The 26,271-nt window shown below is 35.1% G+C and overlaps 3 protein-coding genes across 6 annotated transcripts; all 3 read right to left on the bottom strand.

Annotated features, from left to right (window-relative positions):
* Positions 1-979: 979 nt before the first annotated feature.
* On the bottom strand, positions 980-3,052 carry LOC125581507 (B3 domain-containing protein At5g57720-like). Of its 2 annotated transcripts, XM_048747084.1 has the most exons (5): positions 2,878-3,052; positions 2,601-2,751; positions 1,717-2,167; positions 1,480-1,592; positions 980-1,384 (listed from the first exon to the last, which is right to left on the bottom strand). In XM_048747084.1, the coding sequence occupies exons 2-5, from the start codon at positions 2,670-2,672 to the stop codon at positions 1,145-1,147; spliced, it is 876 nt and encodes a 291-aa protein (XP_048603041.1). In that variant the 5' UTR covers positions 2,673-2,751; positions 2,878-3,052; the 3' UTR covers positions 980-1,144. The 2 variants fall into 2 exon arrangements, with proteins under 2 accessions (XP_048603041.1, XP_048603040.1); XM_048747083.1 differs by lacking the exon at positions 2,878-3,052 and having other exon boundaries at positions 2,601-2,836.
* Positions 3,053-7,277: 4,225 nt separating this feature from the next.
* Positions 7,278-9,517, bottom strand: LOC106431394 (B3 domain-containing protein At5g57720-like). The gene is made up of 4 exons (XM_048747082.1): positions 9,355-9,517; positions 8,013-8,463; positions 7,777-7,889; positions 7,278-7,682 (listed from the first exon to the last, which is right to left on the bottom strand). The coding sequence occupies exons 1-4, from the start codon at positions 9,424-9,426 to the stop codon at positions 7,443-7,445; spliced, it is 876 nt and encodes a 291-aa protein (XP_048603039.1). The 5' UTR covers positions 9,427-9,517; the 3' UTR covers positions 7,278-7,442.
* A 12,786-nt stretch (positions 9,518-22,303) lies between these two features.
* On the bottom strand, positions 22,304-25,217 carry LOC106431388 (E3 ubiquitin-protein ligase XBAT32). 3 transcript variants are annotated; one of them, XM_013872187.3, is made up of 9 exons: positions 24,603-25,217; positions 24,360-24,419; positions 24,216-24,287; positions 23,966-24,132; positions 23,663-23,882; positions 23,520-23,566; positions 23,276-23,425; positions 23,101-23,192; positions 22,304-23,017 (listed from the first exon to the last, which is right to left on the bottom strand). In XM_013872187.3, the coding sequence occupies exons 1-9, from the start codon at positions 24,795-24,797 to the stop codon at positions 22,503-22,505; spliced, it is 1,518 nt and encodes a 505-aa protein (XP_013727641.1). In that variant the 5' UTR covers positions 24,798-25,217; the 3' UTR covers positions 22,304-22,502. The 3 variants fall into 3 exon arrangements, with proteins under 3 accessions (XP_013727641.1, XP_022551597.1, XP_022551598.1); XM_022695876.2 differs by having other exon boundaries at positions 24,360-24,415; positions 24,603-25,199; XM_022695877.2 differs by lacking the exon at positions 24,360-24,419 and having other exon boundaries at positions 24,216-24,359; positions 24,603-25,200.
* Positions 25,218-26,271: the final 1,054 nt, after the last annotated feature.

The following is a 26,271-nucleotide window of genomic DNA, read 5'->3' as shown; positions in this document are numbered from 1 at the left end:
ATATTGAGGCACACTCCAGCATTTCTAATAACACACTAGATTAAGACCCGCGCCTTGCACGGAATAAACATTATATATAAAAATTATTTTATGTATTAAAATTCAGAAACTATTAAATATATAATCAAATTGGTGCAAACATATAAATCAATTTTATTAATCTAAAAAAATATTTTTTAATATTTGATAGAATATGTAATTAAATTTAAATGATACTAACATACATAGTATATTTTAGTATATTTTTAATATTAATGTCTATTAAATGATGATTTCTACTCATATAATTTTTTTGATCATTTGTATCTTTTATAGAAAAAAAATAAATTACTGATAACAAAATTTTCATTGTATAATTAATAGTTTTAATAGTTTATAATTTTTAAAAAAATAAGTTGTCAATGTTCGTTCAAAACTTTTACCAAAAAATTGTTCAAAATAAATTTTGAAACTATAAGATTTATGTATTTTATATGGTTTATAGTTTAATTTAAAACGATATATATATATTAATCTTAATAATTAATTAAATTATACTTTTTACTTATATAATTTTGTAATCATTTGAATGTGAGACTTTTAACAGTTTTAGTAATTTATAGTCGTTTTTAAAAATTCAAAATATAACATATACAGAAAAATCGAAATTTTTTATTATATGGTTATTGTGGTTGTTTAATTTATTTAATAGTTTAATATTAAACAAATATGATAGAAGATACAATAATTTTTATCAAATCTTTATTATTCAAAATCATTAATTGTCATATATACTTTAGCCACATTAGGCAATTCCGTAAATTCTATTTAAGGAAATAATAAAGTACATTAATAATGAATTTATTGTTAGTTTAATAAAAAAGTTTATTATATAATTAGATGGACCAACATGTTTCTCTAATGATTCTAAGAATCATCCTAGTGATGACACGTGGCTACAAAAAGAAGTCGTAATGTTTCTCAAATAATATATAGGGGATGCGACACCAAACATTTAAAACTTAAATTCAAAAGCAAACACCAAGTTTCAACAAGATCCTGAGAGAACAAAGGATAACACAACAGCCTAAAAGAGACGAGACGACGAAGGTTAACATTACATAAGCACCAATTCTTTGAAGTCTTGAGACGCATAAATAAAACATCATTTCTTAACGAAGTGAGCCTTGATGGATCGAACAACATCTCCTTCACGTAGAATCTCACATATGATCACATCTCCGGGCTTCGCATGGTTTCTGTGATAGATTTCTTGCCACGGGTAAACGACAACACGATCTTTCCAGTTTCCGATCTTTCCCTCTAATTCACCAAATCCATCGATGAACTTGATCGTGCCATCAAACTTCAAGTCATAGTCTTTTATTACTTGCATAGCAATCACCTGCAAGCAACAGATACAAAAAAAAAAACAAAATATTTAATACAAAAATGATAAGAATAGAAATACAAAGCTGATCAAGTTGGAAGATCATTTACCAACATACGCCTACACGACGACGAAGTTGCAATAAAACAAGGGTTCTTGGGATCATCAAGATACATTTCCGGATCACCAATGGATTGAGCACGTATCCTTTGCGAAGAACTTCCTGATAAAATAATAATACTCTGTTCAATATTTTATGTTATTTCGATGAAAACATAAACAAAGACTTTGAACAAAAAAAAAAAAAAAAAAAAGAAAACATAAACAAAGATAGGTTGTGTTTTTACCTCTCTCTAAAGTTCTATGAGCTTTGTTAACTTCACAAACCGTTTTATCAGCATCGTACTCTTCGTCGCTACTTCCCAAAGAAAGAGAAATGATCATGTTCTGATCATAATCTTCTTCTTTCTTCTCATTACCATCATCACCAGCTGTTTTATCCTCATCATCATCATCTGAAATGTCTTGTATTGTGACAGGAGCTTTTGGCTTCACAGGGAGCCCACCCCTGAAAATGCTAACCATGAAGCTTCGGGAACCATCGTAAGAGAACTGCAGAAAGTCTCCGTCGATGGGATCATTCTCTGCAATGAACGTAGACCAGCCATCTCCGAAGCTAATCTCCTCCTCTGGACTTATTGCCCATTTGACGGCCCAGAAGTTTCCTTCTGGCTTCCTGAGAACCGCTGTCTGAGGGAGAGGCGTTGGGTAGTACTGTCTGTAATCACTTGGGAGTACCTACAAAATTTACAAAATGACAAAAAAAAAAATCAAATGCTCCACTTAGTGACAAAGAGGTATCAAGAACAGAGGAATCGTAATATATAGCCCTAAGAGACCGAACACATGATAACCAAACAAACCCTAAGAGAGCAAACATAACCAGACCCTATGAACCAGGAACATAACCAACTTCAAATAAATCAGAAACAGACAAAAACCCTAAGAGATCCGTTAACAGAACCCAAATAGATGTCGAACCAAGAAGAGAGAGGAGTCACATTAAGAGCTAAAACAGAGCAGTGAAACACACAAACAAGCCACCAGTAATCTCGTTAAAACCATCTAACATTATTCTACAGGTTCGCAACAAACGTAATTTGCAAAAGAAAGTTACAGATCTTTTTCATAAAAAGAAAAAAAAAAACAAAGAGAGAAAAGGTTATATTACCAAACGTTGAGAAAGAGAGAGATCTTGAGAGTTGTAGATTATGAGGAAATCTGGGTAGGGAGTAAAAACCATCTTCTTCGCTTCAGTGCAAGTCTCGATGTATGAGATGAAGAACCTGTAAGGTAAGCCTGCTTTATTTGGAATCTTGAAGCTTGATTTTGTAGAAGTACATACAAACAACAACACACAGGGTGTAGCGTGAGTGTGTGTATAAAGTCATCAAGATAGTGAGACTAGTTGCTCAAAAAGAGAGAGAGAGGGTGAGACTTAACATTACCGAAATGCCCCTGACTGGTCAAGTAGTCATGGCCAGCTTAAGTCGTCATAGTCGTAAAGCATTTATTTTGTAACGTCATCTCTGAATAAGAGCGGATATATTTGCAATTTTGCAGAGAGTTGTACCAGGGAATCCCATAATGGAATTTGTACAAAATATAAGAGAACTCGAATTCTAGTAGACTATTCGAGTCTATTAATTTATTTAAGAATTAATTGGAACAAAGCCCAACCTATACGGGCCTATAAGACCTAAACAAACCCCAATTCCTAGAACAATGCCTAGATATCCCAGTATTCGGATCAAGTTTGGATTGGTTCCTTTCGATTCCCTATCATTTGGATCCTAAACATTTAAAATATTTGGTTCGGATCTGTTTTTCTTAGGTTCAAATCTATAATTAAATTACTTGTTAAACACATATGATTTTCATGTACGTAACGGCTGGTTCAGTTTGGTTATTTAAGACCAAAAAAATCAAAGTGCTCGAACCTCATCAAAATTTAGCCAAAATTCTTCATATTTATCTAAAATATTGCAAAATGACCAAAAACAAACTATTAATAATTTAAACATTTCAGAACTCTAAATTTGACATATAAAATTCTTTATTACTTGAAAATGTTAGAAAAATAATAATGAAGATTGAAAACAAAAAAATACCACAACCAAATCATAAATTAAAATAAAGAAAATATAACCATCATGTCGTAGTTTTGGATATTCATGTTTTAAAGTCGAATATAAATTGAATTTTATCGGGTCTGTCCATTTGGGTTGGGATTTTTGGGTCAATTTTTTTCAATTCTGCTTTTTTGGATAAATTAATTTTGAACCCAATTAGATATTTATAAATTTTCAGTTTGGTTTTGGATGTCATATTTCAAACCTGTTCCGATTCAGATTTTTGGGTTCCGGTAGAAACTCATGCCTACAAAGAACCGTAAACAAAGTTGAAATAGCACCTAGAAGCATGCATTTTTAGAAGTTCAAGATAATTGTGCTTCAAAAAGTAAAAAAAAAAGTGTAATATTATTAGAGAATCTCCAACTCATTGCTATTTTCATCTCTATAATAGCATTTAGAGATAAAATTGCTCTAACCCACCTCTATTTATTCTTTTATAATAGATATATCTATTTTTTCTCTATTTATAGAGGAAGAAATAACATTCCTCTAGTTTTTACTCTATATTTAGAAATTGTTATTTTAAAGGGATATATTGGAGAATATCTCATCTCTTCTTCTTTTTTGTCGGCTCCCATCTGTTGAGATCAAGAGATAGTCGAGTCTGAGGCGTTCCGAAGAGATGTTCTGTCCGGCTGGGTCTGATGTACATGGGAAAAAAGGTGTACCGCTATTTTTTGCCTCTTTACAGAGAGTCCGCTCGCAAATTCCTAATTCTGTGTATGCGGGAGATGCTGGAGAATATCTCGTCTCTATTATAGAATTTTTTCTATTTTAGAAGTGAAAATAACAAAATACATCGAAAATAGTCTTAAATCAAAACCGCAAAAAAAAAAAAACTAACATCATTTACGAAAATAGTGAACTTTAACTTCTTCAATTCCATAGATGAAGGACCTGTTTGTTTCTCCATCTGGAAGGGTCATCTCGATGAAGATGAGATTTTTGTTTGTTTAGGCATTAAAAGTGCAACTCATTCAGATGGATCATCCGGATGACTTTTGGAAATTTAGGCTTAATTTTAAAGTCCATTCAGCTAAACCAATTTGGATCATTTGAATGGAGAGGTTCATTCAAAATGGTATAATGTCTATTATATCCCTAATGTAATTCATAAATTACAAACCTAAACATAATATCATTTTTGTCACAAACGAAAACTATAAAAATTATAAAAACACTTTTTCCCGTGCTAAAAACTACTTTTTTCACGCCAAAACCCCAAAACGCATTTTCCCGCTAAATTTGCAAAAAAATGTTTTCCCGTCAAAATTGCAAAAACGTGTTTTTCCGCAAAAACCGAAAACAAGTATTCAAGCCAAAATCACAAAAAAATGTTTTCACGCCAACACCCCAAAATACATTTTTCCGTCAAAACACAAAAAAAAACACGTTTTCCCGCCAAAGTCGCAAATCGTGTTTTCCCGCCAAAACTGCAAAAACGCGTTTGCCAAAACCGCAAAAACGCGTTTTTCCGCCAAAACCGCAAAAACGCGTTTTTCCGCCAAAACCGCAAAAACGCGTTTTTCCGCCAAAACCGCAAAAACGCGTTTTTCTGCCAAAACCGCAAAAACGCGTTTTCCCGCCAAAACCGCAAAAACGCGTTTTCCCGCCAAAACCGCAAAACGCGTTTTCTCGCCAAAACCGCATAAAACGCGTTTTCCCGACAAAACCGCAAAAACGCGTTTTCCCGCCAAAACCGCAAAAACGTTTTTTCCCGCCAAAACCGCAAAAACGCGGTTTCCCGCCAAAGCCGCAAAAGCATGTTTTCCCGCCAAAACCGCAAAAGCATGTTTTCCCGCCAAAATCGCAAAAAATTGTTTTCCTCCAAAAACGCAAAAATGTGTTTTTCCGCCAAAAACGTGTTTTCCCGACAAAACCGCAAAAACGCGTTTTCCCGCCAAAATAGCAAAAATGCGTTTTCCCGCCAAAATCGCAAAAACGTGGTTCCCTCCAAAACCGAAAAATGTGTTTTCTCGCCAAAAACGTGTTTTCCCGCCAAAACCGCAAAAACTTGTTTTCTCGCCAAAACCAAAAATTCGTATTTTCCCGCCAAAATCGGAAAATTTTTTAAACATATGATTAAATCAACACAAGGATATTTTGGTAATTTCTTTACTAAACTCATTTGAATGGAAATGAAAATAAAGAAACAAACATAAGATCCATTTAGATGATTCATCTAGATGAGCTATGTGGATGGACAAACAAACAATCACAAATATCTGAATGGATTATTTGAATAGATCATACAAATGAATCATTTGGATGGAGATGACAAATGGTGAAACAAACAGCCCCGAAATCAGTTGTGTTTTCTCAAAATGATGACATCAGCGGTAAACTAAAAACATGTTTACTAATATATAGATTTATTTGATAAATAAATAAATAATTAATTAATTAAGTTGAGTGTTGCTATACTACAATAAATACTTTTTGATGAAATTAAGTATATGTTTTTTTGGGTCAGAAATAAGTATATGTATATGATCTAACGGATAAATGGTTAATTGTTTGTTTGCGCTGAGATAGGGGGACATAATGTTCAGTATCTTAATATACTAAATAAATAACATAGTACTAGACATAGTACTAAACATGACCCTTTTCCTTACTTCTTCTTTCTAATTCATTCACTTCAAGGCTGGTTCTGAACGCCGCCTAATTGCCGTTTTACCTTTTTAGGTACTTTCCAGTTTAATTAATAGATGTGTGATTTTACTAAAATGTAATATTGAGGCACACTCCAGCATTTCTAATAACACACTAGATCAAGACCCGTGCCTTGCACGGAATAAACATTATATATAAAAATTATTTTATGTATTAAAATTCAGAAACTATTAAATATATAATCAAATTGGTGCAAACATATAAATCAATTTTATTAATCTAAAAATATATTTTTTAATATTTGATAGAATATGTAATTAAATTTAAATGATACTAACATACATAGTACATTTTAGTATATTTTTAATATTAATGTCTATTAAATGATGATTTCTACTCATATAATTTTTTTGATCATTTGTATCTTTTATAGAAAAAAATTAAATTACTGATAACAAAATTTTCATTGTGGGATTAATAGTTTTAATAGTTTATAATTTTTAAAAAAATAAGTTGTCAATGTTCGTTCAAAACTTTTACCAAAAAATTGTTCAAAATAAATTTTGAAACTATAAGATTTATGTATTTTATATGGTTTATAGTTTAATTTAAAACGATATATATATATTAATCTTAATAATTAATTAAATTATACTTTTTACTTATATAATTTTGTAATCATTTGAATGTGAGACTTTTAACAGTTTTAGTAATTTATAGTCGTTTTTAAAAATTCAAAATATAACATATACAGAAAAATCGAAATTTTTTATTATATGGTTATTGTGGTTGTTTAATTTATTTAATAGTTTAATATTAAACAAGTATGATAGAAGATACAATAATTTTTATCAAATCTTTATTATTCAAAATCATTAATTGTCATATATACTTTAGCCACATTAGGCAATTCCGTAAATTCTATTTAAGGAAATAATAAAGTACATTAATAATGAATTTATTGTTAGTTTAATAAAAAAGTTTATTATATAATTAGATGGACCAACATGTTTCTCTAATGATTCTAAGAATCATCCTAGTGATGACACGTGGCTACAAAAAGAAGTCGTAATGTTTCTCAAATAATATATAGGGGATGCGACACCAAACATTTAAAACTTAAATTCAAAAGCAAACACCAAGTTTCAACAAGATCCTGAGAGAACAAAGGATAACACAACAGCCTAAAAGAGACGAGACGACGAAGGTTAACATTACATAAGCACCAATTCTTTGAAGTCTTGAGACGCATAAATAAAACATCATTTCTTAACGAAGTGAGCCTTGATGGATCGAACAACATCTCCTTCACGTAGAATCTCACATATGATCACATCTCCGGGCTTCGCATGGTTTCTGTGATAGATTTCTTGCCACGGGTAAACGACAACACGATCTTTCCAGTTTCCGATCTTTCCCTCTAATTCACCAAATCCATCGATGAACTTGATCGTGCCATCAAACTTCAAGTCATAGTCTTTTATTACTTGCATAGCAATCACCTGCAAGCAACAGATACAAAAAAAAAACAAAATATTTAATACAAAAATGATAAGAATAGAAATACAAAGCTGATCAAGATGGAAGATCATTTACCAACATACGCCTACACGACGACGAAGTTGCAATAAAACAAGGGTTCTTGGGATCATCAAGATACATTTCCGGATCACCAATGGATTGAGCACGTATCCTTTGCGAAGAACTTCCTGATAAAATAATAATACTCTGTTCAATATTTTATGTTATTTCGATGAAAACATAAACAAAGACTTTGAACAAAAAAAAAAAAAAAAAAAGAAAACATAAACAAAGATAGGTTGTGTTTTTACCTCTCTCTAAAGTTCTATGAGCTTTGTTAACTTCACAAACCGTTTTATCAGCATCGTACTCTTCGTCGCTACTTCCCAAAGAAAGAGAAATGATCATGTTCTGATCATAATCTTCTTCTTTCTTCTCATTACCATCATCACCAGCTGTTTTATCCTCATCATCATCATCTGAAATGTCTTGTATTGTGACAGGAGCTTTTGGCTTCACAGGGAGCCCACCCCTGAAAATGCTAACCATGAAGCTTCGGGAACCATCGTAAGAGAACTGCAGAAAGTCTCCGTCGATGGGATCATTCTCTGCAATGAACGTAGACCAGCCATCTCCGAAGCTAATCTCCTCCTCTGGACTTATTGCCCATTTGACGGCCCAGAAGTTTCCTTCTGGCTTCCTGAGAACCGCTGTCTGAGGGAGAGGCGTTGGGTAGTACTGTCTGTAATCACTTGGGAGTACCTACAAAATTGACAATTGCATACAGAAACTCAAACGCTCCACTTAGTGACAAAGAGGTATCAAGAACAGAGGAATCGTAATATCTACGGTGTCATGTTTTACCACATCCTAAAAGATCAGAAACATAACAAAAACCCTAGAAAATCAGGAACAAAGCCAAACCCTAAGAGATCAGTAAAAAGAACCAAACTTTAAGAGACCAGACACAAGATGACTTAAACCCTAAGAGAGCAGAAACAGAACCGACCACTGCAAAACCAGGAACAGAACCAAACCCTAAGCGGCTAAGCAGAAGAAATGAGTCAGGTTAAGAGCTAAACAGAACACTAAAATCAAAAGTGTAAACAATATTCTACATTCTAGCAACAAACGCAATTTGGAGAAAAAAGTTGATTTTTTTTGGGGCAAATCTCCAAAATAGCACATTTCTAAGTTTATATCACAAAAATAGCACTCAAAAACTAAAATGACCAAAATAGCACCTTTCTAAGTTTATCCTTTGAAAATTTTAATTTTTTTATTTTTTAAAATTTGAAATCTTATCCCAAAAACCTCATTTCTCAACTCTAAACCCTAAACCCTTAACTCTAAACCCTAAACCCTAAACTCTAAACCCTAAACCCTAAACCATAAACCATAAACTCTAAACCCTAAATCCTAAACCTTAAAATTTAAACCCTAAACCCTAAACTCTAAACCCTAAACCCTAAATCCTAAATCCCACCTTTTAACTCTAAACCCTAAGTTTGTGACTTTTGATAAAACATTAAGTGCTATTTTTGTGACTTTTGACCTTGAGTGCTAGTTTGGGAACATAAACTTGATTTAGTGCTATTTTTGTCTTTTTTTTCTTTTTTTTTTAAGAAAACAAAAGAGAGAAAGATTATTTACCAAACGTTGAGAAAGAGAAACATCTTTGGAGTTGTAGATAATGAGAAAATCTGGGTATGGAGTAAAAACCATATTCTTTCTTCTTTTTCACTCTCTTGTTTTTGCTTCTTCGTTAGTTTGGAATCTCCAAGCTTTCCTTTTGGACAAGTGCATACAATGAGAAATGTGTTAGCGTGAGTTTGTGTATGAAGTCTTTCAGAGAGTGAGACAGCATTACCAAAATGCCCCTAACTACAAGTCGTCATAGTCGTAAAGCATGTGCTATGTAACCTCCCCCACCCAAAACGAAACCTTTGATCATAGTCGAACCAAACCCTAGGCTCCACGGAACTTCGATCTTCACCAACGCAGCGTGGAATCCTTCCTCGGGATATGCAGGTCTTGGTTGGATCATTGATGATTTGGTTTCGTCACACCAATTCACAGCGACTTCACTCTTTGTAGCGTCGCCTCTCGTAGCGGAATCCTTGGCAGTCCACTCTGCCATAAACTCTGCTCTCGCCCTAAGAATCGACTCCATCACTATCTTCTCAGATTCGCAAATATTGATCAATACCATCAACAAAAAAGAAATGAAGTTGGAGATCTACAATGCTCCACGGGACATTTACTCTCTATCTACCACATTTAAGTCTATTGTTTTCAAGTTTATTCCTAGATCGTCAAACAACTCTGCAGACCTTTTGGCAAAACAGGTTTTATGGGCCTTGAGCCCACTTTAGTTTTATTTTAATGAAATTGGAGTTTGAACAAAAATAAAAAATAAAAAATAAACGTCACTTGTTTTTTACATAAAATTTTCAAATTCTTTAAGTGGACTACTCGGGTTATCCAATAATTACTAGGTGTTTTCCTGCACCATGTGCAGTAAGGAATTTTTTAAATCTAACTTATATTTAAAAATGAAATTTATTAAATATTATAGATTTTACTATTTTCTTACCAATATTTAATATAGATTTGATATATATTAAATCAATTTGTATAAAACTAATAAAAATGATACAAAATTGTATAATTATCAAAAATTTAGCCTAAACAATACTTATAAAATTTGTAGATATATAAGAAACTAATGATCTTACGATTAGATATTTAATTTTTTTTCAAAATTGTAAAAAAATTTGAAACCTTTGGTAATACAAATTGTATAATTATACAAAGGTAATAATATTTCAAAATTTGAAATGTTATATGTGAATATATTTATTTTATAGACGATGTATGAGCTATTACCATATTTAAAAAAAATTTACCAAAAAGAAATATCAATATTAAATGTAATATATGAATTATTACCATATTCTAATAAGTTTGCCAAAAATATAAATCAACATTAAATAAAATTATCCATGTCATATTTTTTCGTCATGCCATCAATTTCAGTAGCCATGTCATATTTGTTTTGTGAAATTGATTGTAGAGATGACATGTGGCAAAATCACTTCGCAAATATAGTGTAGGAGATTTGGAAATGGACTTATAGAAACCCCCCCCCCCCCAATAAATAGAACAAGGAACCGTAAATTAAAGGTTGAAAACAATTCATATAGAAGTTGTAACATCCCGGGTTGTGATATATGGAAAGGCTTAAGAGAATTGATTTGACTACCTATGTCACCAAAGTTGACTTACCTTTTCTGTCACACATCCGTTTAGAACTCCAGAGTTAAGCGTGCTTGATCTGAAGTAGTGGAAGGATGGGTGACCTATCGGGAAGTGATTCACGATACCGTGTGAGTGAGGCCAAAGCACGGGGAAAGGTCGGGTGGTGATTGCGCAGGGTCAGTAAACAATGATTTCGAGCCTTGAAAAAATTAACGGACCGACCGTCAGATGGGATGGGGCCCACGGGCCGAGAGAGCGGGCGTGGGTGGCCCATTAGCCGTGGGCGATCGGAGCGTTATAAGTGGTATCAGAGCTGGTTAGCCATCTCGGTTCCGACCCGAGAGGCGTCTTGAGACCTGTCGTGGGCGCAACGAGGACGTTGCGTTCTTTGAGAGGGGTGAATTGTAACATCACGGGTTGTGATATATGGAAAGGCTTAAGAGAATTGATTTGGCTACCTATGTCACCAAAGTTTACTTACCTTTTCCGTCACACATCCATTTAGAACTCCATAGTTAAGCGTGCTTGAGCTGGAGTAGTGGAATGATGGGTAACCTATCGGGAAGTGATTCACGATACCGTGTGAGTGAGGCCAAAGCACGAGAAAAGGTCGGGTGGTGATTGCAGGGTCAGTAAACAATAATTTCGAGCCTTGAAAAAATTAACAGACCGACCGTCAGATGGGATGTGGCCCACGGGCCGAGAAAGCGGGCGTGGACGGCCCATTAGCCGTGGACGGTCGGGGTGTTATAGAATCATGCATAATTTACCAGACCAGAATCCAAGATTAGACATTGTAATAGTACTAATACACAACATTTATTAATAGGCTTAAAACTCTAATCCCTGGTCTCTAACTACTCTCTAATCAACTAGAGAAAGTTGTAAATAAATAACAAAAGTCAGAGATCTAGAGTAGCAATTCAGGTCTCTTCCACAATAAAGAAAATGGTTGTTACTTGAATAACTACTTTCATGAGTGATGATTTGTTCTTCCAAATTGACAAAAAGTAAACATTTTTTCGATTAATAAACCAAACGATCAAAATCGTCCTGTCCCACTTTCTATATTGGTATAAGAGATTCTCTGTCTTAGACATTCTGAACGTTGAAGAATAGGTAATAAGCATGCATGGCATGGCTACTACTTATTTACTCCTTTTTTTTTTGTCAAGGCTACTACTTCTTCCATTTTGAAAACTTACTTTTCTTTCTATGTTTCTGAAAAAATCAAGATATAATGACAGTATTGTATCAGAGAGAAGAACAGAGAAAGAGACAGAAGGTTGACAATGTATTGTCACATCCTAAAGCTTGTAATAATCAATTTATACCTATTTATACATCTACTGCTTCTTCTTTGTTATCCTCTTACATATAAAACACCATTATTGACCACAAAAAAAAATTAAAACACCATTAATTACAATAAAATTGAATTACAGACTTACAGTAGTTTCTCGCCCGTCTCTCATAGCCAGCCATTGGATGTAATGTAACTTTTCTTTTGTTTTCATCATCTTCCTTGTGAAGCAGATGTTTTTTTTAGCAACCTTTGCGAAGCAGACAAAATAGTTAAACCAGCATTCATATTTTCGAACATTTCTATTCATTTCTATTTTTTTTTTTTTTGTCAGCTACCCATCTAAGCTAGATCAAGTGGAGGCAGACAAGCCGATCCTCCGAAGATCACCTCTGTCTGACCGGGTCTGATCTATATGGGAGAAAATATAGCCTATGTTCCTTGCTTCCTTTGCTAGTGCGTCTGCCCGACCATTCCTACTCCGAAGAATATGAAACAGGCGCACATCCTCGAAGTCTTCCTGTAATATTTGGTACATCTCAATCTCTGTCGCGAATGTAGGCCAGTCCATCGGGTTAGTAGTCATGTCCACTAGATCCGAGCAGTCTGTTTCGAACCGTATCGAGGTTATCCTCATGTCTCTCATACATGAGGTTGCCCAAAGTAAACCTTCCATCTCAGCATGCAAAGCTGCGAGGCTCCTACTGCATGCCCGCAGTCCAAAGTACTCAGAACCCATTTGATCCTTAAGACTCCACCCTAAGCCACTAACATTGCCATTACTGATCCATGACGCATCAATTTGACATGTAGGGATTCGGGGTATCCAAGGGGACACTGGGGAATCCTCCATAGTAGGAGGATCGCCATGATCTTCGTTAGCTTCCTCCTTCTCATTAGCATTCCTCCAACATTCGGCTTCGAGGGACGCGTGTTGGAGAGTGTCAATCGGGGATACGACTTTCCCATTAAAGAGTTTGTCGTTCCTTGCCTTCCAAATGTACCAACAGACCCATGGGAAGGTATCGAATTGTGGTCTCGATGGAACCACCTCTTTTCTCCTCCAAAACAAAAAAATCATGTTTTGGTATATAGATGTACTCGGGAAGTAACCCGGAAGGGACGGATAGTCCGATAAAACCCAGACCTGCAGGGCTGGGGGACATTCAAAAAGAAGATGATTAATCGACTCCACTGGGCCATCACATCTAGGACAACTCCTATCGGTGCCCATGTGTCTATAAGTGAGCCTCTCTGCTGTCGCCACACATCCCGAGATAGCTTGCCACAAGAAATGCTTCATCTTACTCGGGGCCTTAATCTTCCACACATGGCTCTGAAGGCTCGTGATACTCGGTTCTATAGCCCTTTCATGAGTAAGACTCAGCTTGGTCGATCGGAGTAGGTCTTAACCGGTTTAACTGAATACACTCCTGATTTTGTGTAGTTCCAAACATATCCATCCAGAGCAAAAGAACGAGAGGGTTTTAACCCCAGTATCAATGGAATATCGTCTGGCTGGAAGAATTCTCGTAAAAGCTGGATATCCCACTCCTTGGTATCATTCCTAATAAAGGACTGAACAAGAAGCTGGGGAAGTCTGTATACAATGTGGTCAGCAGGTCTAGGTGGTCGAGCCACTGAGTCTGGAACCCAAGGCTCACTCCAAACTCTCGTATCTCGACCCGTGCCGATTGTTTTTGTAAACCCGAAATGAGTAGAGGTTTGGCTGCCATAATAGTACGCCACCCATAAGATGGTGAGTATGTTCGTCGATCTTCCAAGGGGGATGAGTGATTGTAGTACCTTCCTTTTAAAACACGTGCCAATAAGGAGTTCGGGTAATGGATAAGTCTCCATAATTGCTTTGCAAGAAGCGCTATATTGAATTCATGGAGATCTCGAAAACTTAGTCCCCCCGAATCTTTGGGGGTACATATCTCGTCCCATGCTATCCAATGTAAACCTCTGCTGTTTTGTTTTGAACTCCACTAAAAGTTAGAAGTTATGCTCTTTAGTTTATCAATAATGCCTTGTGGAAGCAAGTAACTCGACATTACAAATGTCGGAACTGCTTGAGCCACCGATTTAATTTGAACTTCTTTTCCTCCTTTGGAGAGGAGTCTCGATGACCAAGTGTTGGTTTGTCCATTAAGCCGATCTTGTACAAAGGAGAACACTTTCATCTTCGAGCCACATATTTGTTCAGGTAATCCAAGGTACATTCCCATGCCTCCTTCAGAGGAGAAGCCTAAGACATCTTTTATATCTTGTTTCCGAGAATACTCTACTCGGTTTCCAAAAAACATCGAAGATTTAGACGCATTTAGTCTTTGTCCTGATGCCTTCCCATATATGTCTAGAATGTCCATGATCTCTTTGCATTGGCTTAATTCCGCCTTGCAAAAGAAAAGACTATCATCTGCGAAAAGAAGATGAGAGATTCTCGGGCTCGCCCTAGCAACACGGAGGCCTACAATCTTCTTCTCCGCTTCTGCTCCGTTTAAGAGCGAGATCAACGCCTCCGTACACAAGATGAACAAAAAAGGAGAAAGGGGGTCTCCCTGTCTCAAGCCTCTCCTCGGTAAGATTTGCTCTCTTGGTTGTCCATTAACTAAGACTTGATATGTGACCGACGTGACACAACACATAATGAGGTCAACCAGTCTCTCATCAAAGCCCATCTTCAACATCAAGGCTGCTATGAAGCTCCATTCCACTCTATCGTAAGCTTTGCTCATATCTGTTTTAATAGCCATAAAATCTTCTCTACATCTCTGGTTCGTCCGTAGGGCGTGAAAGTTTTCTTGTGCTACCAGGATGTTATCAGTAATCAATCTTTTTGTTACAAAAGCGGATTGTGTCTCTGAGATCAATCGCGGAATAACCCTCTTAAGTCTCTTGCATAGTAGCTTAGATATAATCTTGTAGCTAACATTACAAAGACTAATAGGTCTGAACTCAGTCATGTCCCGAGGTTTCTTCTTTTTAGGAATGAGGCAGATATTAGTCTGGTTCAATAATGGGTCGAAACTGCCTGTCGCAAAGAAATCTTGTACAAGTCTAACAATATCTTGACGCATCTCACGCCAAAATTTTTGAAACAATTTACTAGTCATGCCATCCGGGCCGGGTGCTTTATCTGGGTTGATGTCAAAGAGAACTCTCCTAATTTCATGTTCCGACGGTTCCTCTAAAAGTAACCTATTATCGGCATATGACACCTTTTCTGAGATGAAGCAGAGGGAGGCGTCTAGCTCTGTCGGCGAGGAGGTAGAGAAGAGATCTCGAAAGTATTGAACAGCCACGTTCTCCACCTCGATTTCACTCTCTACCAACTTCCCATGTTTGTCTTTTATACTGATGATCCGATTCTGAGCTCTTCGTTGTTTTGTAGTCGCATGATGGAATTTTGTGTTTCTGTCCCCATCTTTGTGCCACTGGTCCCTACTTTTTTGTTCCTAAAAAGTATTCTCTTCTCGAAAGGCCGAAATCAATTGTCTTCTCAATTCCTCCACCTCTTCTGTAGAATAATTGTCATCATCTTGAGCAAAGTCTATTTTATTTTTTAATTCTTCAATCAATACAGCGGAGTTTGTCGGATTATTCTTCATCCAAGTACTAATCTCTTTCCGACATGAGGTAACTTTTTGATGAAAATTCCGGACTGGAATTTCATCAAATTGTCCCCATCCAGAGCTTACCGCTTCTTTGAAACCTGGTTTTCCAATCCACCTCTTGTAAAATCTGAAACTCTTCTTTGTCCTTCGAGCATAGGATTGAATCCGTGCTAGGACCGGTCTATGGTCTGATCCCCATAGTTGTAAGAATTCCACAACAGTATGGGTAAATAAAGTGTGCCATTCTTCATTCGCCACTGCTCTATCCAGTTTGCATTTAACTTTGCCGGATCGTCTTTTTCCCACCCACGAGAATGAGTTTCCTTTATATGGAAAGTCAAGCATTCCACAATTCTCCAGCATGATTCGGAAAGGGAGAAAAGAGCTCTCTAAACGACGTCTTCCTCCCCTCTTCTCATGGTTTCCAGTGATCTCGTTGAAGTCTCCAATCATGAACCACGCTTCTTTTCGGTTTGTACTCATGCGTGACAATCGTTCCCAAACCAAGTCACGATGTCTAACAACAGGGTCACCGTACACAAACGTCATAAAAATCGTATGTCCTTCGAGTCTAGTTTCAATATCAATCATGTGCGCATCCACATACAAGATGGTAACTGAAGGATCATCCATATAAAAAAGTGCTAGGCCACCGCTTCGTCCACGAGGCTCTACGGTACAAACTTGATCATACCCATAAGAAACTTGCAAATTTTGGAGAACATGACGATTGTTTTTTGTCTCTGATAAAAATAGAAATTTAGGTCGAAAACGGTGGTATAACTCATCAAGATGTTCCTTCTGTCAGATCAGCTCCCACTCCTTGGCAGTTCCATGCAACGGCGTTCATCTTATATAATTAGTGATTTCTAAAAATATATATGTATACTGGACACATCAACACCAGTTAAAAAACTAATGTAATGTGCCGGAAGCAACTCCTTGTTGATATGCTTGTTAATATGGACACCACCTAAGAAATCTTGTGTCAACGGAAGGGACCGCACCACTGGTTTCAGATTTCGTAGCTAGAAAGGATGGTGATTTAGAGGTAAGCACCCACACTCAAATTCTAAAACAGAGGACTTCCAGATAACGAATAAAATAGTCTTAGCACTTGGATAGAAAAGCTTGTGGTTGGACCAATAACTTGAGACGATGTAGACAATTTACTGAGACTCTTTTTGACAATTTCACGCCACCAAATACAATGTGAAATTTTTGGTATTAAGTATATGTATACTGGACTTATCAACACCGAAATTTAATGTGATAAACCAGAACAAACTACTCTGAACTTTGATTTTTCTTTGTTCCTTTATCCTTTTGGAGACTTCTTGAAATGATTCCTCACCGACCAATGAAAACGAGACAGCTTCCTTCTCCAGCTCAAAAGACTGTCACCGGAGATGCGGAGGTGCGGAGGAGCTGAGGTGCGGAGGTGCGGAGGAGCTGAAGTGCAGAGGCGCATGCTAGGTTACTGCTGGAAACAAGAGATCCGACGATTTGGCTTGTAAGAAATTCACACTGAATCTGGATTGAGACAATGGAGAGAGAGAAGATGGAGGCGAAGGCTTTCTTGGAGAAGGTTTTCAGCAAAGATGGCCACCGGTTATGGAGAAAAACGAGGATTTTGGTGACCAAATTTCACAGATCTCCCCCAAACTCTCCAGCTGCTAAGAGTGAGAGATGATGGGGAAGAATCAGTGAGACAGAGGCTATCCAGATCTGTTGTTTTCAGGTCAAAAAGAGCCGGCACGGAGGAGCCGTACACTCGGTCCGTACTCTATATTTATCTGTATATTTTTTTAAAATAAGGAAACTCTATTATAAAAATAGATTGTCTTTAATGTATCGTGTAATAGAATTCATCTATTTTTATTTAGCAGAAAAATGATATTTTTAGTAAAAAAAAAAAAAAAGACTTTTCTATCACTAAATATGGAAACAAAATAATGTTACTTTATAATCTTTAAAAAAATATAAGATCTGTGTTATAAAAATATACATTAGAGGAAAACCATTTCGGTACAAAAGTTTAATTTAGAAAATTTTATAGATATATATATATATATTCCACATATAAAAAATATATGCAAGGAAAGAAACTAAATTCTCTAATATTTTTTATATGTTTTAAACGGTCCAGCCATACATTTGTAATCTTCCTTCATACTCCCTCAAATTCTTTTTTATATGATGTTTTAGTATACATAAACATATTAAAAAGTTAAATTTATCAAAAATACATGAATACAACAAAAAGTAACTAGCCTTTTTTCAAAAATAAAAAACAAAAAGTAAGTAAAAACAATTAATCATTGCTATTTATAACAAATAAGACAAGACACTAAACATTTATTTTTTAATAATTTAATTAATTATTTTAATAGTTTAATTCTCTAATATCTTAGATTAGCTTGTTCTGTGTGTACCGATTATTTACACGAGAAAATGTATAGAAGGACATAAAAAAAAAGCCCAATGAATTGCTTGCCTAGCTTTATGTAAATAGAAGTATTGATTATTGCTTGGCGGTTTCAATTTTATATTTTCGACTTGTGCCATTACTTATTTTTCTGAAAATGGTAAATCCTAATTATTTTATTGAAAATTGTCATTAATCGGGATTTTGACATGTATTAAAAAAAATAATCCTATTTAATTTATTGAAATTTCTATGTGTATCGATTATCTCTAGCTTCCATTGTTTTATTTTAAAGGTCTAGCTTCTATTAATATATTATAGGGAAATTGCATCCTACATCCACTAACTAAAAACCCTGTTTTTTCAATATACACTATACACATTATAGATTATTGACATATTACCCTTGCAACCAACCGGTGAAACTTACTAACAAAAATAATTAAAAAATATATAAAAAACTTTTAGCCACATCTTCTAATCCATCACCACCACCTCCACGTCTCTACTCCACCATCTCTTTCCAGTGTCTCTCTTTGTTCTTCAGATTATCAAAAAAATCATACATTTTTTTCTGTCACATAATTCTTCTCTTTCAATACTTTTCTAAAAGAACAATCAATTGTTCTAAAGAAGAGACAACGATGAAGTCATAGACAGTGAGCACACACAACAACTCTTTCATTTTTTTTATTTTTTTAAATCAATTGATTCTCACAATCATGCTTTTGTTTTCATACTCTGTTTTCGTTTCTGTTTTTGTTTTAAAGATCCAGTGGTGAAGAACATACAACGATGAAAGCGTAAACGGTGAGCACACACAAATTTTTTTTCTTTTTTTCTCCTTTTTTTCTTAAATCAATTGATTCTCACAATCATGATTTTGTTTACATACTCTGTTTTAGTTTCTGTTTTTGTTTTACAAATCCAGTGGTGAAGAACAACGACGGCGAATCGGTTAAAGCATCATCGTGTCAGGAAAAAGAGATGAGATGGAGATGATCTCTATATGGTGGTGAACGAAATGAATGTATATCAGCCTGTCTAAAAAAAAGAAGAATTGAAGAAGATGAATTCGCCATCTATACTATATTTGGTGAAATGAAAGTATAGTATATATTTTTAAGTATAGCTACTTATGTACGGTTACCATACTATTTGAGACATATTTCTATACTACTCCTTAAAAATGTAATAATATGTCATGTTTTTAAATTTGATAGGTCTCTTCTTTGTCAATTTGTGTGATTGATTGTAATATGAAATTCATTTTTCAAGTGTTAGACAAATTTGATTATTTGGAACATTCATTTACTATACTACTTAGATTATACGGAATATAAGATATGCAATATGCTAACCAAGTAAATGTGATTTCAAGTGTTAAATATTGGAAAACAATTTATAGATTGTATTTGAGTTTATAGGTTCATGCCTAGGATTTAGATTTACTAAGTAAAGGTTTGGGTATAGTAAACCATATTATATACATTCTATTTGGGTTTATACTTCTTTGATTAGGGTTTAGCTTAATCTATTTATTTAGGTTTATGGTTTATGGTATATTTGGATTAGGGTTTATGGTATATTTGGATTAGGGTTTAGTGATTAGAATGTAAGGTTTAGTATTTAGAAGGTGAGGGGGTATGGTTGGGGTGAGCATTAACTTCTTTCATGCAATCATAGATATTTTATAGTTTCACCAATATGTACTATGTTATTTATTTTGTTTCATTCTATTTGAGTTTTGTGTTTATATTTGGGTTTAGGGTTTATATTTGAGTTATTGTTTAGTGATTAGAGTTTAGGGTTTAGATTTACTAAGTAAAGGTTTGGGTATAGTAAACCATATAATATATATTATATTTGGGTTTATATTTTCTTGATTAGGGTTTAGCTTAATCTATTTATTTCAAGTAAATGTGCTTTCAAATGTTTAATATTGGAAAACAATTTATAGATTGTATTTTGGTTTGTAGGTTCATGCCTAGGGTTTAGGTTTACTAAGTAAAGATTTTGGTATAGTAAACCATATTATATACATTCTATTTGGGTTTATACTTCCTTGATTAGGGTTTAGCTTAATATATTTGTTTAGGTTTAGGGTTTAGGGTATATTTAGATTAGAGTTTAGTGACTATAATTTAGGGTTTAGTATTTAGAAGGTGAGGGCGTATGGTTAGAGTGATCATTAACTTCTTTCATGCAATAATAGATATTTTATAGTTTCACCTATATGTACCATGTTATTTATTTTGTTCTATTCTATTTGGGTTTTGTGTTTATGTTTGGGCTTAGGGTTTATGTTTGGGTTAGGGTTTAGTGATTAGAGTTTAGGGTTTAGTGATATGAACCCGTCAATGTCGTAGTGTCAGTCTATTCTATTCAATAATTGAATAGTAGAACATTCATATAACCTTGCTACTAAAGTCCTCTGAATTATTGAACCAGAACTAAAGTTTAGTTCCTCGTACACTCTAAAAGTATTATACTATATCCACCATGTAGTATAGTATTATTGAACCTGGTGAATGTCATTATTTAAAAACGGGGAAAACTGTTTATATCTCGGATGTGGGTTGACATTTTCAGGTTAGAGTTTAGTGTTATCATATGGGTGGGGGTTTCAATAACTCACCCTCGTTGCTCCGTTACTTGTATTAGTGATATGAACTCATCCATTTCGTAGGGTCAGTCTATTCTATCCAATAATATAGTAGCTGAACATCCATATAATCTTGCTACTAAAGTTTACTTCACAGTACACTGTAAACGTACTATACTATATCCGCCATATAGTATAGTGGTATGAACCTAGGTACACTTGATATTTGAAAACGTGAGAAACTGTTTATATCTTGGATGTAGGTTGACATATCCTGATTAGATTAGAGATATTCAATTTCTTAAGGAATAGTATACAAGACATTGTAACTTTACCATATTACATCATCTACACATTTGTCAACATTTATTCTTTAATGGAGAACGACATCATTATATTTACACAAATGAATGGATTACACCATTTATCAAACTATTGTTTTTCTATTATCCTCTACATATTTACTGAAACAATAAAATATATGTGGTTTGTATGTGTATGATGTGACCTCATTTAATTTGGATGATGTGGTTTGTATGTGTGTGATGTGGTTTCATTATTAGCCATATTTAATTTAAGTGATGTGGCATTACCTTCTTTCTTTCACCTGCTACTTGTACGAGAGAGGCCAGATCAAAAGAGACATAATTGTTACTTACTTAATTATGTCAACATCATAAGCATGCACTTAATTTCACTTATGATTTAGGTTATTCAGCCCTATATTATATTAATTATGGAGGTATACCTTTCCGTTAATTTCATCCTCCTATTATAAACCCAACCTCACTTGCCCCCTTACCTCATCATCACTTCAGAGCAAAAGCACTATATCATTCCTCTTCTTTCTTGATCATGAGATGATCATCATTATCATAATTATCATGACATCAGATCATTCTTCTTCTTTCTAAATCATAAGGTGATCATCATTATCATAATTATCATGATATTTATGGTCATCACGATTATCATTTCTCTCTTTCAACTTCTTTTTCTTTCTCCATTAGATAATAGATGTACTTTGGAACGCATAAGTATCTTACGGAGAAGAAAACTCATTCTCTGTTAGTGATCTAGTGGCATTATCCTTGCTGAGCTCTTTTTTTCTTCATTTGAGAAACACAAAATTAATGTTTTTGAAGGTTTTTTCTTGACCTTGCAAGCCTCATTAATGTTGCATTGTTCTTTTGTTTTCTTTGATCTTTTATTTTTCTGTAACATTTTCTGTGTTTTATTCTATCTATTCCTCCTGAGCTTTATGTAAATTTTATAGTCCCATAATTTCTCGATTACTTGTGTTGCTCTCATAAGACTATCTAAACATCCTAAACGTATGTACTATTTTAATCTGTAAGCCTCTGTTTACTACAAGCATGAATGTATGATACTAACGACGTTATATACACACTCACAAAAAATATTTATATACACCATTTCAATGTAAATGGCAAACCCAAATTAATTATATTTGTCACATTTCCAATTATTACAAAATGAATAATCACCACACCATTCACAGAACCAATTTCTCCAAGAAAATGGGAACAAAAATTAAAAAAGAGAAAGAAAGAACAAAAAGTATTAGCAAGGACTTCCACCGGTCGTAACACAATGGTTAAGAGCACAAAACCAAGAACGTTTCCCTTCAACCTCCGACGTGGATCTCCTGGACCCTAAACCGGATCTTGAATATGATCCATTCATTAACCGGCTTTGCGGTTCATCAACATCCGAGCCACCGAGGCAGAGACTTGGAGGAAACCGGCAGCTAAGAGACCGAAAGGACGATGACCCAACGGATTGTGAACCGGTTCTTGAAACAACCGGTTTACAGCTGTAGTGAGGGTCGGTGAGGAGAGCACCTGTATCCAAGACATCAGAGGAGGAGCAAGTGCAGAAGGACAAGGAGATGCTTGTTCTTGATGATGTTGCTGTTGTTGTTGGTATCGTATGGGGGAGTTTGGTGAAAGAGACAATGCCGTAGCGACAGAGAGGACATGGGACTGAGCCTGGTGTAGCTTGTGATGTCTTTGACGATGTTATGTTTGTGGTGCTTAGGTATAACGCACAGTTAGTGCAGAACTCATGACCACATCCTATTATGCCCCACACACACACACACAATCAGTTCAATGTTCTAGTTAAGCAGATTGGACTTGGAGAAAGTTTGATACATTACCATCTGCTGCTACGGTGCACTTTCTTTCCAAACAAACGGCGCAAGGGTCACGGCATGGAGTGAGACAGTCATCTCGTCTCCAGCCACATTCCCTGAAACCCACAAACATAATCAAAATCCCAGAGACTCTTTCATCACATTGAGTGTTTCAGTTAGGTCTAAGATGTTTACTTACTGAGCAATCTTGACAATGCTCATTAGAGGAAGGCAGAGGAAAGGAGAAGGGACTTTTGGCAGTTGGCTTTGTGGCTGCTCTGTGGTTGGGTTCAGGACTTCTTCAAGACAGTTCCGGTGCCATGAGCGAGCAACCATCAATGGCGTCCATCTAAAACCAAGAAACACCAAACGGATAAAGACACTGCGGTTTATATCAAATTGGATTAGGGTTTGCAGGCAGAGAAACAAAGAAAACATCTAACCCGTTAGAGTTAATGGCAGCTAAAGAGGCACCCTTATCGATCAAAAGCTGAGAAAAACAAATGCCATACGTATTCATATCTGAGTTTAAATTATTGTTTGGCATCATGATGGTCTGGTTAAGCAAGTATATATGAATATGTACCTGGCAACACTGGGTGTTTCCGCCACATGAAGCATAATGGAGAGGAGTACTCCCAGCACCTATGAGATCTATTGTGGTTCCGTCTTCCACAGTAACCTGAGTAAGTGAAGCTCCCAAATCCAAGAGTAACTGCACCGTCTCTACGTGTCCGTTCAGAGCCGCTACATGAAGAGGTGTGATTCCTCCATCTGCTGCTCTGTTTATCACTTCTTGAATAACACTGCACACATTTTACAAAAACACTAACGATCATGTCACTAAAAGCCATTTGAGCTTATTAAACTCTCTGAAACACTTTATAACCTTGGATCAAATCCAGAAACAGAGGATTTACTATTCTTCAAGAGGCTCCAGCAGTTAGGGACACTTGGTATATACTCGGAAAGCAAGATCCTGATACACCGAGGGTGACCATTTAGAGCCGCGAGATGCAGAGCAGTACCACCGTTAAGGTAATCTGATCTGTGAATCTGAATTAAACAAAAAAAAAAAACACAATCATTATCTCAATCTTGCAGAAGAATCTCGTCTAAGAGTTGGATCAAATGCTTACATTAGCACCAAAGAGGATGAGAATCAAGACAACCTCCCAATGACCATGTTGACAAGCTTGCATCAAAGCCGTCTGTTTCAAACATTCTTGTACTCAGCTAACTTTGATGGTCGATAAAGACAATGTAAAGGAGACAGCTGTTACCTGTCCACGATAGTTCCGGAGATTGATATCAACTCCTTCCTCCACCAACAAAGAAACTATCTAAGACATAACAATAATAAACAAAACCAAACTTAGGATCATCATCATCATCATCACCATAAAGGTCACACCTTTTTGGAATATCGGAGACCTTACAACATCAGAGAAACTATCTAAGACAAAACCCAGATCAGGATCATCATCATTCACCATAAAGGTTGCAACTTTTTTCCGGTGGGTTACCTCGTGGTGGCCTTGAGCGGCGGAGTAATGGAGAGGAGAGTTACGAACGCCGAAAGTCGAATAGCGAGCGAGTCTCGGGTTGTAATCAAGGAGGGCTTTGGCTTCTTGTAGATCGCCGTCTCTGGCGGCTGATACTAATCGCTCGCCGGACGCGGAGCAACCGAATGAGTTTCCGACGAGGCTCAGAAACCTCATCGTTTTACTATACAAAGCTGAAATTTTTGATCCCTACCCGATCATCAATTCGCCAGGGTCGTCGAAATGATTACAACAAAACGAATTGGATCCTCAAATTTGAAGAATTTGAATGAAACCCAATTCGAAAGATTCAATATTTCGTTGCACAAAAAAAAAATTCAATATTTCCAAAAGGGAATTTTCTCTTTTTTTTTTTGTTTGTTATGAACAGATCATCATCATCATCCTCATCCTAGTTTTAGAAAGAAGTTACCCTTTAAAAAACTCAAAGATCATCTAAGAAAACTTATCTGAAAATGGTGATCCAAGACGACGATTAAAGAAAGGAGAAATTAGTTGAAAATATTGATTTTTCTTGTTTTTTTGAAAAAAAATAACAACAAATTGGCGATTAATACTTCAAACCAAAAACGGTAAAGAATGAATCAAATTAGGAAAATACTCTGTTTATGTTATCAAATTTGAAAAATGCATTGATTTAGGGTCTGACTGGTTCAACCGCAGCGGTTGCGCTTGCGGCTGTGCGAGTTTGCGGATGCGGATGGTTGTGGTTCTAGCGGTTTTAAGAGATTTGTACGACTGGTTCTGCGGTTAGAAATTGGTACGTTTACGAGATACTTATGACTGGTTAACTACCAAACGCAACAACGGTTAAATAATAAATTAACAATATTTATATTTTATATTATTATAAAATATCAAAAATAATAATATTATAATAAATATAAAATTTATATTTAGAAAGTTATAGTCTAAACTTTTTAAAAATTATAGAAAATATTTTCATTTTAAAGTTTTATAATATTAATTAAAATATAATAGATATATTTTAGTATTTTTATAATTCCAATTTAAATTTTTTATTGAATATTTTAATTTTTGTATTTAAATTGTTTTAGAAAAAAATAATTTTTTTTATCCTCCCGCAACCGCCCGCAACCGCAAACGCTAGGTGGAACTAGCTTTTGAATTTATGAGGTTTAGAGCGATTTGGATCGGTTTGAAGCGGTTTGAGCGATTGTTGCAAAATGCCAACAACCGCTACCAACCGCAAAAGCTGCGTTTGCGGGTGATAGCGGAAAAACCAGTCATACCCTTAATTTGTTTTTGAAAATTACACTTGTCGTATATGTAAAAAGACATTTTGATCAAATTTCAGTTAAATATTATCTTATAAAATTTTTAATAATTTAAATATAGAATTGGATAAATAATTTAAAATTTCAATGTTTATCATTTAAAAAACTATTAATTTGATATAAACAGAAATTATTATGAAAAAATATTATCACTTTTCTAATGCATTATGTAAGATTTTACGTATTAAAACTCATTATTACACTGAACTTCCGATAATAAAAAAAAAATTCTCCACTAAGTGATAAAAAAAAAATTCCCCACTAAGGGTCTGACTGGTTCAAACGCAGCGGTTGCGGTTGCGGTTGCGGGAGTTTGTGGATGCGGGCGGTTG

This window comes from Brassica napus, chromosome C2, assembly GCF_020379485.1.
Source record: "Brassica napus cultivar Da-Ae chromosome C2, Da-Ae, whole genome shotgun sequence".
Classification (NCBI taxonomy): domain Eukaryota; kingdom Viridiplantae; phylum Streptophyta; class Magnoliopsida; order Brassicales; family Brassicaceae; genus Brassica; species Brassica napus.
This window is presented reverse-complemented; position numbering and strand designations above follow the sequence as displayed.